Source organism: Mus pahari, chromosome 13 (assembly GCF_900095145.1).
Source record: "Mus pahari chromosome 13, PAHARI_EIJ_v1.1, whole genome shotgun sequence".
Lineage (NCBI taxonomy): Eukaryota > Metazoa > Chordata > Mammalia > Rodentia > Muridae > Mus > Mus pahari.
The window spans coordinates 79,247,894-79,261,113 of NC_034602.1; the positions used below are offsets into that span (position 1 = coordinate 79,247,894).

The 13,220-nt window shown below is 42.3% G+C and overlaps 1 protein-coding gene across 5 annotated transcripts in view; it reads right to left on the minus strand.

Annotated features, from left to right (window-relative positions):
• Positions 1-589: 589 nt before the first annotated feature.
• Rassf6 (Ras association domain family member 6) overlaps positions 590-13,220 on the minus strand; it is a 40,652-nt gene continuing 28,021 nt past the window's right edge. For 3 of the 5 annotated variants that reach the window (XM_029545433.1, XM_021211137.2, XM_029545431.1), the window contains 7 exons: positions 9,782-9,879; positions 8,874-9,067; positions 6,809-6,910; positions 6,448-6,499; positions 4,661-4,779; positions 4,467-4,564; positions 590-4,373 (listed from right to left, as the gene is read on the minus strand). In XM_029545433.1, coding sequence (XP_029401293.1) covers positions 4,298-4,373; positions 4,467-4,564; positions 4,661-4,779; positions 6,448-6,499; positions 6,809-6,910; positions 8,874-9,067; positions 9,782-9,879 — 739 coding nt within the window. In that variant the 3' untranslated portion in view covers positions 590-4,297. The remainder of the gene's footprint in view (positions 4,374-4,466; positions 4,565-4,660; positions 4,780-6,447; positions 6,500-6,808; positions 6,911-8,873; positions 9,068-9,781; positions 9,880-13,220) is intronic. The other 2 variants (XM_021211138.2, XM_029545432.1) reach the window with 1 other exon arrangement.

Below are 13,220 nucleotides of genomic sequence, written 5' to 3' on the forward strand. Positions count from 1 at the left end.
TCTCCTAGAATTCAACTCTTAACATCCACCCGTGGGTTCAAATCCTACCCGCTTCTTCTAATTAATGTCTCAGTCAATCTCCTAGCCTTTCGAGGATTACGTTCCTCAGATATAACATATGAGTAATTTCTTCATGAGACTGCGAAATGGCATAACCATTATATGAAATCTCAGGGTTTTTCTCAAATATTGATGTCAGTGATTCAACCATACCAGTGAGTGTACAAATGGATGGCGCTGAAGGTTTCCTTTCTAACTACACCCTATCACACGTTTCCCATGTACATACTTGAACATAGTAGTTAAACCTGCCTATTCTCTCCATCAGCCACCTCGCTCAGGGCATGCCTCCCCTTCAGCTTCTCACACCAATCACAGCCTGCACCTGCTTTCCACAGTAATGCCAGCTAACTGAATACTTCAGAGTCCTGAGGTAATAAAATATATTTGGGGTGGCTTTTATTATTTTTGTGGGGGCAGTTGATGTTAAGTAAAAAATCATAGCAAAGTGCTAGCTACTGGATCAGACTTGTGAATAAGACGTATGCACAGTTGAGTTTTTAAGAATGTTTTAGATAGTTAATTCAAGAATTGTTTATCCATTTTATTGAGCATATCCTACATACAAGACATAATATGAAATACAAAAAGTACAACTGTAAAATGCAACAGACTGTATGGTTTATAACCATGGTGTGATATCTAGGGTTTAATTTTAATTCATATGTAACTGACAATGACATATTTGGACCACCTAAAACAAGGAAAAGCCTTTGTTTTGACAAAAAGTCTTTGGTCTTGCACCATGCAAAACCAGCTGAAATAGATTTGGCCTTAGAAACGACATTAGTTATATAGGTCTGTGTAGCCATCTTAGCTTAGCCACACAGCACAGCTAACTTTTCTGATCTCACGGTTTCTTAAGACCAGGACCTGGGGAATGGTTTTCTGGCTTAGAGTTGCTTAGGAAGTTGCACCAAAGGGGTTGGAATAAGTTTGGGCCTTTGAAGTCCAGAGATCCACGTCTGAGAGAACTGGATGTTCTAGAGCTGTCTAGAGGAGCGCCTGCTGGCTTTCCATAGAAAGGCGCAGCAGCGCCAGATCAAACAGGCTTTCCTGGTGGGCTGGCTCCCGCCTCACATGCCAGAGGAATCGATCCAGCAGAGCATTCGGGGAGCCTTAGCAGCTCTGAGGCACATGCTCTCCCTTCTGCTTTGCTCTGTCCCTTAGCATTCCTAGATGCTGAAAACGGGATAAGCACGTGATGTGATTAACTTGCCGGATCAGTCATTCCACATCCTACCGAACAGCATCGCATCAGATGCCATACTTTTACAACTGTCTCTCAATTAAAAATAAAAGGCAATCATTATGTCCAGCTGATTTGCAGAAGGGTTTTGGGAGACGGGAAACATTTGTTAAATCTCACAAAGGTAAGGTCAATGTGTCATTTGACTGATTAAAAACATTTTGTATGTAGTGGGAATCCATTCTTGCATGTACTTCTTACTCTTTGTGGATAATTTCCATGCAACATATTTTTCTTTCCTGATTGAAATGCATCATTGTTGGAGAAACACGAACCACAAACAATTCCATAATCTTTACACAACTTGTTTTGGGTTTGTGAGTGGATACACAGCATTAGTGTGCAGACACACAAGAAAATAATAACCTAATGGGCGAGTATTTTACAATATGATTACATATTCTTACATTTATAAAGAAAACTTAACTCTATTATTAAAATATAATTTTAATGACTGTAGCATCAGCTCAGTAAACAACTTTGAAGAAAGCCTTCGTATCTCTGATGCCCATATAACATCTTATAAATAGAATTATAAATAAATTATAGGATAAATTTAGCATCTAACTTGTGTTCAAAGGGGGAAAAACTTGGCTGCAGCAAACATTGTCACTATCTGCCGAATAGTTTAATCTTTGCTAATAGGGATTTTGTTGAGCCGATATGGCAGCTTTTATTTTCTCTGCCCAAATTCAGTTTGAAATCGGCCCTGTGAAAACCTAGGTGGTGGGGTTCGGAAATTTCCTTCGCAGCTTGCACAATATCATATGTTGCCAGCAGAGGGCGTACTGTAAAAGCATAGCGGTTGGAGGTCTTTGAGGCTTCCATGGCTCCTGGAGACCCCAGATTTTTCCTTCTTCACCCTTCATCCGGGTTTCCCCAGTGCTAGCAGCCTATGAGGTGCAGTGTTCTGTGGTTCTGTTTACCTGGTCCGTTTCTCCAGCTTTTGATTCGGGCGGTGGTAGTATAACTAGAACCCAGTGCAGGCCAGATAATTAGCCAGAATCCTCGTGTCTATATTTAGTCCTCATCACCACAAACACTCAAGACAGGACCGTGTGGGGCTGGCTTTGCCAGGTACCCGTTAGAGCTCTATTTCTGACTTTTCTGTTGCTGTCCTGTCATAGTTTAATAATTCCTCATGCCATGCTTACTTTATGTGACTGCACGGTTTCTCTCTAGTGATTTGAACTGATGATTGCAGTTGGTCACTGTTGGATACTATACTTTGCATTCACTTAGCAGTTATTTGCATTTCTCTTCTATGAGTTTTCATACCAGCTTCCTTTTCCTCTGCAAGGCTTGCTGGGCTTTGTATGCACTTTGTAGACTTATATATACGTATATCTCATTTTGAGATAGGGCCTTATGTAAGGCACAGGTTAGCTTGGCGCTTACTAAGTAGTCTGCACTGGCCCGAATTTATAGAAATCTTCCCTCACGTCCTGAGGATAAGATTACAAGGATATGCCATCATACCTGGGTAGGTTTTCAATATATTACAATCTTTTGGTCCATTTTTAATGAGATGAAACCATGCTTTTCTTGATCAATAGGCAAAGCATTAGAAATGTAAGAGTTCATTTCAACCAGTGACAGATTTCCTGGACACAAAGGCCACCCTGTTCCTATCCTGTCAGCCAAAACCTGAATTCTGGCATTGCTGACAGTGAATAGCTCACTATTAGAACTGTTCCACAATTTAAAGTTGATAATACAGCCTTACCTTAGTATAGGTAACACGACTGAACAACGTAAGACAAAATTCAAACAGAAGTCATTTGGGGATAGAAGAATATTAATTAAACCTCCTTGTTGATAAGAAGTTTACAAATAAAACCCCGTAGTATTTTTGCATTTCCAGGTGGGATTAGCAGACCTGTGAGACCCTGGAGAGGATCTTATACACCAGCAAGGATGCTATGATGTCCTGCCTGGCTCAGCTACAGCAGTGTGACTTTATCCACAGGAATCTTTAGCAACAGCGACACATTTTTGGTAAGTCCTCTTCTAACAAATACAGTCTATTTTATGCTTATGGTATATATTTGTTTACAAGGATAAAGAAAGATAATGACTTCAATCCACTTTTAAAGACATTTAAAACAGCTTGGACATTAACAGTTGCACAGAAGGGTGTGGGGACAAATGAAGGGCCTGAACAATCAGAGTTTAGGGTTTTTTTTTTTTAATGTTTATTTTTTAACATGTATAGCTGTCTTGCCTCCCTCTGTATCTGTGTGCCATGTGCTTGCAATGCCCACATAGGTGGGTATCAGATCCTCTAGGACAGGAGCTGCAGATGATTGCCAGTTGCCCTGTAGGTGCTGGGAACTGAACCGGGGCTTTCTGGAAAAGTAGTCAATGCTGTTAACCACGTAGCCATCACTCCAGCCTCGAGTTTAGGTTCCTTTACAAAAATCCAAAACCACTTCATTCTAAAAGGTCAGGTAGCTCTGACACTACAGAGTTTAAAATCATCAGCCCTTGTAGATCTATTCCTAAATCTTATGAAAATGCTCAGATGTTTACACAGCTGGGAAACAGGATCAGTTCAGATCCCTGATGGCTTAAGAATGTGTTTCTTGTTGACATCAGGAACTGGAAATGTTTACTTCCCATCATTTATGAGTCATCAAGTATCTCAGCCCTTTTAAGAGCGCAAGATAAAAACAAGCTTAAACCAGGTGGTAAGAGCAGAGTCCACTTGAGTCTGAGCTCACCCGAGAACTTGCTACCGAGGACATTTGGAATGGACGGTGTGCGGGCTTCCCTTCAGTTACTGAAATGAAGTCCCATCTTGCCTTAGCCCAACTCTGAACCGCAGCCAACCTCAGCATTTCAAAGAGGAAGCGGGGCTGCTCGGCATTCGTTTGTGCAAAGCTTCAGAGTCATGCATATTAGGATGCAGAGCAGACAGCACACGGGTTCCGCAGTGCTCCCTCTAACTCCGCTGAGCAGGGCTTACTACCAGGAGCTGCTGCGCTTCTAGACTGTGGTCTCCGTTTTCACTGCCTGCTTATTCTGTAGACACTTCAGGATAAAGGCCCTTTCGGTATTGAATCTGAAAAGGAGAGCAAGAATATTAAAAATCTGGGTACAGAGGGCACGGAACCCATGAAAGGACGAAATACCCAGGGGTCCACTCTGGACTCACTTTGCCATAATTCTCTCAGTCTCCATTTTCTCTTCTTCATCTAATCTTTGAAGAATGGATTCCAAGAAAGAAAAGTGAAAATTAATGTACGGAGCCACCTAGAAAGGAAAACAGGAGGTTTTACGTTAATTAGTAAAGGCCAGTCAGTGGGAGACGCGCAAACGCAAACACGCAGAGGCCGCGGGCGCCCATACATCTCTGCTGATTTCTTCTGCATCTTTATCCATGAGGAAGATCCGAGCGTTGCTTTTGGATGGTCCTTGTAGTAGCCTCTGCAGCAGTGGGACATCGGTCTTCTTTAGCTTTCTCTGCTCTGCAAATGTATAAGGAATAAACCACAGTAAGAGTTAATCCTAGACAAAGAAAAGAAGGTAATTTTATCTTTTGGTCTTCCCTTGGTTCATTTTAGAGGCGACAGAATTCGAGAACTCCCATCCTGCAAAAAGGAGAGCCATGTCCCATTACCCATGGTGGATACATTCCCAGACCCCAAGGAATATGTGACACTGTAATGGTATATAATGCCATATGTTCATCTGTTTGTCCTATACATATACATACATATCTATAATCAAGTTTAATTTATAAATTAGTAATAGTAAGAGGGGAGCATCGCTAGTAACGAAATAGAACAACCAGAATATAATCCAATAAGGCTGTCAGTGTTGTTGCTTTTATACTTCTTTGAGAGCATTTAGATCCCCTGCTGAAGTATTACTTAAAGACTAACTTCATTCATTCATTCATTCAGATTCGTTCATGCACTGACTCAACAAACACTTATTTCCAAGTTCAGTTTCTGTAACTCCATTTGATAGTGGTTCTCAGCTCCTTTTGTTCCTATCTCCCATTCAGTTCTTGGGTTTTCCAAGAACTAAAATACAAATGCAGAATTAGTGAGATTACTTCTTTTCATTATCGGTGGATTTCATCCATTCAGCCATGAAAAGGAGACAAAAGAAAATGGATACAGTTTCAGAATTTCAAATGTAAAATGTTAGAATAAATGCCCTACCACAAAAGTACCTCTCATATCTCATACTTCCTCCGAGCGACCTCCCATTTGGGATTTCACTTTAACGAAATTGTTGTGAAGCACAGAGAAAGCCCTCAGTCCTCCAACTTCACTTCTCTTCTTACCTCCTTCCTCGAGATGAGCAAACCTGTGTCTCACCTTTGGATTAGATTTATTCTTGTTTCCATTCCCATCCCCCATGCACTGATTTCTGCCCCCTGCCACATCTGGGGCGACAGGAAGCCCTGACAGTTCTGTTCCTCTCTCTCCAGCGCTGCAGAACCCTCTGTCTACCTTTAAGTCTCATGCTAACCTGGTTTCGCACCCTCAGCTGCGTCCACAGCTGACTTTCCCAAGCTTCTTGCTTTTTGGTGATCTGGAACCATTACTGAAAACACATCCCCCCCGCTGTCCCTGGCCCTGGGTTCTATGCGCATTCCCTCCGGAGGGAGAGCTCATATTCTTTCAATGTGTCAGACTCGGTGACAAATAAGGAAGGGCAAACTGACAGGGTCAGAGAGGTGGCATGTGGTGATGACCAATGCACTAGGACAAGGAGGGACAGGAGATAGGTGTAGAAGTGACTCACAGGGAGTCCAACACCCCCTGGACAGCCCTCCATGGACGGATTCCTGAGATTCTGATCTCCACTCAGACAACTCAACGTCTGGCAAACAAGCAAAGTCCTTTGTATCAGAACCTCCTAAGTTATCTCTCCCTGGAATTGGAGAAGATGTATGTATGATATTCAAGAACCATCTCTCCAGGTTGGGAGTGTAGCTCGGTAGTAGACTGTACGTTACAGTCTTACACCGAAACTGTAACCAACAACCATGATAACGAACCCTTTCCCGTCTCTCCTCTCTTTTGTGGTCTGTTTCTTTCCTTTGTTGACAGATTCAAGTGGCTCTTCTGCCTTCCTTATGGAGAGAGAACTAATATTCTGCAGTGGTCAAATTTTCTTACCTCCTGTCCCAAAAATAATGTAAAGAGCGAAATCCCGAGGGCTATTTTCAATCTGTCAATGGAAAAAAAAATGGAATAAATGTAATTGTTTCAGATGATGTTATTAGAACCAAAGTATTTAGGGGGTGTCTCATTGCCCCTTCACTGTCAGCATGATGTCTTCCCAGCTCCGGGGGGAGGATAATGTGAATTTCTGGGCTGCAGCTGCCCCGAGGAAATCTGAGGAAGTTCTGGTCCATCAAAGTTGAACATATGATGTTGGTTCACAGCCCTCAGCTCCTTTCCCGAAAACTACATTTGTGTGTCTCCATTAGCTTTTACTTACATGCACGGTAAAGCTCAGGTTAGTGGTCAGGATTACCTTAAATTTCTGGAGAAGTTGCTTTATTACTTCTTCAGTTCTCATGACACTATTGGCTCTGACCTTAGTCTCTGACCCGAAAGTTGGGGTGAAGATGGATGTCTAAAAGACAATAACAAATCACACGAGACCTCAAGACTCTACCAACCAACCATCGTCAGTATCTAGAACCTGAAGTGGAGGGAAAATATAATTCTAAGAAATGATAAAACAACTCCTTGTGATGTCACAGTGTTCGCAAATAAACGCAGACTTAATGATTGCTATTGAATGAACGATAATGCTAAGCATTATATGAAATGTTCTAAGCCCTTCATAAACATTGACTTAATTCTTATAACAAGTACTAAGAATGAATTTTAAATTATAGGATATAAACGTCACATGTTTAGGGGATGAGGGTCAGTGCTGAGAGCAGGTGCTGCTCTAGCAGAGAACTCGTAAGTATTTGTCAAATGAATGAATACACACGTGACTGCTAGACCCTGTGGCATGAAAGAGCTCTGAATTCTGGGAGAAAGGATGACATGTTTCTTACCTCCGGCATGTGAAATGTCTTATATGTGTTATAGAAAGAGGTGTGTACATTTTATACATCTTAGCAAAAGACAAATCAGAATGGAAATTTTATCTAAACCGTGGCCACACTTGTATAAACAACTTGTGTGTAAGTTCGAGACCTACAGGGCAGGATGCAGAATGTGATGTACGTCTGGGTGAAATCAGCAGCTTCAACGCCTTTAAACCGTCTCTGTGGGGGCCTTTATGTGACTCTGGCTGTTTGCTGGTGTGCTGGCTTTCCTCTTTACACTTTGCACCCACACCTCAGGAAGTTCATCTCTGCATTCAGCATCCAGCACCTGACGGAACTCATCCGTCACACTTGAGTTCTGGTGTGACACAAATATGGCGGGGTCAAGTTCAGAAATACTATTAAAAGCAGTGTGACCCAAATGAAATGGCTTGATGTCTATGAACTTTGATTATTATGTAAAGAAGAAAATGATACCCACCCTCATGGAAGAGGTTTTATGATTAATGAGACGGTTTATTAAAAATATGTCCAAAGTTAGGTTTGGTAGCACACGTCTGTAATCTTAGCACTAGGGGCTGGCCTGAGCTCTATAGCAATGCCTGGCAAGTAGGTGCTTCTTAATTCATTTATTTATTTTTAATTTAAAGATTTTCACACAATATATTTTGATCATGGTTTCCCCTATCCCAATTCCTCCCAGTTCCTCCTCACCTCCCTAACCACTGAGCTTCACGTTCTCTCTTCCTTTTCTCTCAAATTACAAAGAAGAAGAAGAAGGAGGAGGAGAAGGAGAAGGAGGAGGAGGAGGAGGAGAAGAAGAAGAAGAAGAAGAAGAAGAAGAAGAAGAAGAAGAAGAAGAAGAAGAAGAAGAAGAAGAAAAACAGAACCAAAAAACCCAAAACAAACAAAAAGCACCCCTCCCTGCAATGCAGGGCTAGAGAGATGGCTCAGCAATTAAGAGCATTGACTGCCCTTTCAGAGGACCAGTGTTCAATCCCCAGCACCCACATGGCATTTCACAATTGTTTGAAACTCCAGTTCCAGATATGGCACCCTCACACACACAGACAGACACACCGGCAAGACAATTCTCATTAAAAAAATGGAGTTCCTTTTGTGTTGGCCAGCTATTCCTGGGCGTGAGGCCTGCCCTGGAGTGTGGTTGATACACCAGTGACATTCCACTGGAGGAAACGGATTTCCCTTAGCCAGCAGGTATCAATTGCAGACAGTGTCTCAGTTATGAGCGGGACCTTTTCTTTACTTCCTCCCATCTTGGTACCGGGAGCCCAGTGGCCTTGAACCAGCTGGGCCTACGCATGCTACCTAATTTAAATCGGTGCTTAGCAAAGCTAACAAAGAAGTGAATAAGGCTGCGTTTAAATGTAGTTTATTAGTTACTACAGAGAAAACCTGGGTGAGTGTTAGGCATCTGCTACCGTTGTTATTACTGACTTAAATGCCAAGTTGAAGTAAATAGTATTGTCAGTGTGACGGACACTATTCCTCATGAGTAGAACTGCAACTCACCTCATGGTTGTAGACGTGTCCATTGATAGAGGCTCTGTGGTGACTTAGCACCCCCATTCTATCTTTTCTGTACATCTCTGGGGCCCTCATCCTTTTTCTCACCAAAGCTGCCTCACTCATGGTCCTGTAGAGCAACGGGGATTCCGGCTCTTCGTCTGCGTATGGCGTCAGAGTGCTGTGGTAAGATAAATAGTCTGGGAAGAATAAAGACCACAAGCCTGCATCATTTAGCTGCCTATCTTCTTGCAACGTAGGGACGCTGGCACGCTTTTATTAACAAGAATGACTGCTATTTCCTGGCTGTTCCAAGCTGTTCACTGGTTGGCTTGGCTTACACTGACTTATTAGGTGCTTGCTGTGTGAGCCTGACAGGCGGCAAATGCTGCTAGTGAGCTGTGTCTCAGGAGTCGTGTGATCCCATGACTGGCGTTTCCAGTCTTTTAATCTACTTTATTGGGGTTGTAAATTATACCGAATTTTAGCCTGGAAGAGCTGGACAAACCTGTTTTTCTGTCAGTCTGGACTCACAAAGCCATGGTGAGCCAAGTAGCTTCTACATGAATTTAATACTTCTAAATGATGAGACCAAGCCTGCATCTCTTGTTTGGTCCTGATGCCAAGCTTATCAGACCTTTCCTAAGATGACAGACTCTGGGCCTTAGCTCCCCTTCCTGAGAAATGACTCTCACAGAATACAGTGTCTTAAGAGAATCTGCCCCTAAGTTTCATAAAAGCAAAGCAGCTCTAGGCTAGCGGCTGCCTGCTGTGCGCCACCCAAGCCACGAAGACACGTATGCTACCAGGCTTCTCGGGGACGCTAAGAAGCACACGTATGTGAGCTCGTCAAACAGTGTTGTGTAAAAGGCCAACGGTTAAGTGTTTTCTGTTGTTAAAAGAATTTAACTAACCTTCCGGGGAATGCCTGGCCTCAGATGCTAGAACGCGGGTCCTGTCCAGCTCACTGATACGGTAAAGGTCATCAAATTCTCCCCAGCGAGTCATCCTCCTGCGAAGTAACAAACCTTGTAAATGAGACTAATGCCACGTGTGAGGTCTCAGCTTTGCAATGGTGACACTGCGGCAGAGGGCCTCTGTCGGTAGATGCATTATCCAAATTTAAACCAAGTTTACCATGTTACAAAGATCACAGTCATACTAGAGTGATAAGCATACGTTTCAAACACACTCTGTATGTTTGGGGGCAAAATAATTCAGCTATATCCTGAAAGGCAACACTACATAGATTCTGTAAATTGTATGTTCAGATAGGGAAGGGTAGAAACTAGTGTGAGCCATGGATGCATGAATATTTCATAAGGTTTTGGGGGACTTAGAAAACTGTCATTTACACTCATGAATCTAGTATTCACAGTATGAAAACAATTACATGAAGTGACTCTAACCTGATAATATATGGTACTTATCTTTAAGGACTGAACTGCTTTGAAAAATACAGTTTATAAAATAAAAATGTACAAAAGTATTCTTCACCAGGAAATTATTATCTCATGTAAAGTATTAGCAAATTCACAAACATTCTACTGTCCAGAATACATGGGACATGACAACTGTTTACTTTACAGCGATTATCATTGATATTGATTTTATTTATAGCCTTAAACAAATTAGTTGTATATCCTCTCTTGGCCTGACTGTTCTCATTTATGAAATGGGAATAATCATAGTATGAGGTAGAATAGAGTTGTTGGTAGGATATAATGTGTTAATTTATGTAATATTCTTGAAACAATGCCCTGAATGTAGTTAAGCACTTATAAAAATATTATCAGAACAGTCTCATCTTCAGTGACATCTCATCATCACCATTATCATCACCACCACCATCACTGTAATCACCACCATGTGAACCCATTTCATGGTGGATCAGGCACAACTTGTGGTCCAATGCATTTGAGTACCGCTCTAGGCAAATGGACACTACTATTTTGGGGAATATTTTTTTTGGTATGTTTGAGCCTCTTCCATAAAATCCCTTACATCATGAGCCCCCCAGTATTTACACTTGGGTTCTCTGTGACCATAACTCTACCCAAATGTTCCTGGCTGGTGGTTTGAACGGTGGTGTTTCCCAGAAGCTCATGTATTTAAAGACTTGCCCTGCCATTGGTTAGGGAAAGTTATGGCAAATTGAGGAAGTTGAGTTTTGCTGGAGGAAGTTTGTCACCTGGAAGTTTTGAGGATTTGTAGCCTTATGCTGCTTCCTCTGCTATGCCTGTGTCTGTGTCTGTGTCTGTGTCTGTGTCTGTGTCTGTGTCTGTGTCTGTGTCTATCTGTCTGTGTCTGTCTCTCTCTCTCTCTCTGTCTGTCTCTCTGTATCTCTATCTGTCTCTCTGTCTCACTCTCTCTGTGTCTCTCTGATCCCTGTGTGTCCATGACAATGTGATCAGCCAGCTTCCTGCTCCTGAAGCCATGCCAGGCTGTCCTTGCTAAGACAGACTCTGTCCCTGTGGAACCAAAGCCAAAACAATTCCTCCCTTGTGATGCTTTTGGCCATGGTGTTTATCACAGCAACAGAAAATGACAGCACAGGGATGGTCAATGCCTTAAGCAACAATGGCAGGCATTGGCAAAGCAAAACTACTGTTCTCCTTCTGACCTCGGAATTCTCCTGATGCCTTTTGTAACTCTTGCTTTATTTGATCTACAACAGCCATAAGACATAGATAATATGATCCTAATATATTTGCTAATAAAACTTCGAGCAAACTCTACTAGCTAGAAATATTGTCAGTCAAAATACATGTCAAGAAGTAGAGGAACTATACGTGCCAGCAGCTCAAGTCTCGACTCACATTCCATTCATAGAATATGATGAGATCCATAGACCCACAGAATATGCATGAAGAAAATTGAACATTTCCTCCAATTTGCAACATATTAGAAATGAAAAGTAGTCATGTTTAATCACCATTGAAAGAGGGCGGGGACAATGGGCACTGGATACCAATGAGAGCCTAAAACTAGAAGGCAAAGCAACCAGATGCTGTTTCCTATGGGGCGGGGACCAGATGTTCCTATAAATGATGACTTATGGTCACCACGGCTGATCAGTGACCTGCAAATGTGACAGCCACCCCCTCAGTTTCCTTAGCTACGTGCAGTGGTGTGGTGCCACAAAACACAGGGGCTGAGACATGACTCAATAGATTCATTTTTGCCTCTTTCCTGTGTGCCCCTCCTTGCTGAAGTGAAGAACAACTTCCTTACAGTTTGGGAGTAGGTAATTCAAGAAGCATTCCATACTCTGTGCATGTGACTAACCTTAAGGGTGGCTGTCTGTACTCCTCAGGCAAGAGGTGGTTAGAACTTTAACATCAAACAGTTGAACATGTGCAAACACGGAACAGCTTGTGTTGCTCTGGACAAACACCAGGAAGTATACCAGGTCTAAATGCTGGGGGGTGGGGGTGGTAATGGGTTTCAAAATAAAACGGAGGTAGAAATTTGATAGGCAAATAAAATGCAGCCACTTCCCTATTCATAACAAAAGAAAAAAAAAGACATTACTGATACAAAATATATACACCTGTTCACGTCTTGCTCTTTATTTCAATCTGCCATGGCTTGCCTAAAATATGCAAACACCGACTTTAAAGAGATATTAAAATAGAAATGAAAACCTGTGAGAGCAAAAATAACCCCAGTGAGGTTCTTCTTGTCTGTTTTGTTTTTTTAACACACACAATTTCTATAAGAAAACATTTGGCCCAGATACGAGAGAGATCAAAGTCCCTCCTACAGGTCATTTCCATACTGGCAAGTGGTCAGAGCTCAAACACACTGGACTTTTAAACCTCTACCATCCCCATTGGGGTAATACTTCCTCAGTATGACTGACTCACTGCCAACACGACTAAAACAAGATAACAGCAGCGACTATTTTCTCCAAGGAATGGAGAGATGCTCAACTGGAGTCCTTGTACACACTGTCCATGTCCTTCATTGTCCACTAACCCACGGGGGTCAGTAAGTCTGAGCAGTGGTGTTAAGTCCTCACCATAGAAGCCCAGAGCGGACAAAGAATGAGAGAAGCTTTGAAAGAGGGGAATGGTCAAATTCTTTACACAATTTAATGGGGCCTAGAATTTAAGTGAGTCACCTGAGAGGAAATGAACAGGAGAGGGAGAGTACCTAAGACTGAATGGACGCAGAGAATAGTGCCTCTGGTGTTTGTATACACCACCACAGACAGGCCAGGGAGAGCCATTCTCTCCGCAGTGTGCCTTCGTGTCTGAAGAGCAAGCACCAACTAAATAATGCTATCATGCTTGTGTGTGTGTGTGTGTGTGTGTGTGAGAGAGAGAGAGAGAGAGAGAGAGAGAGAGA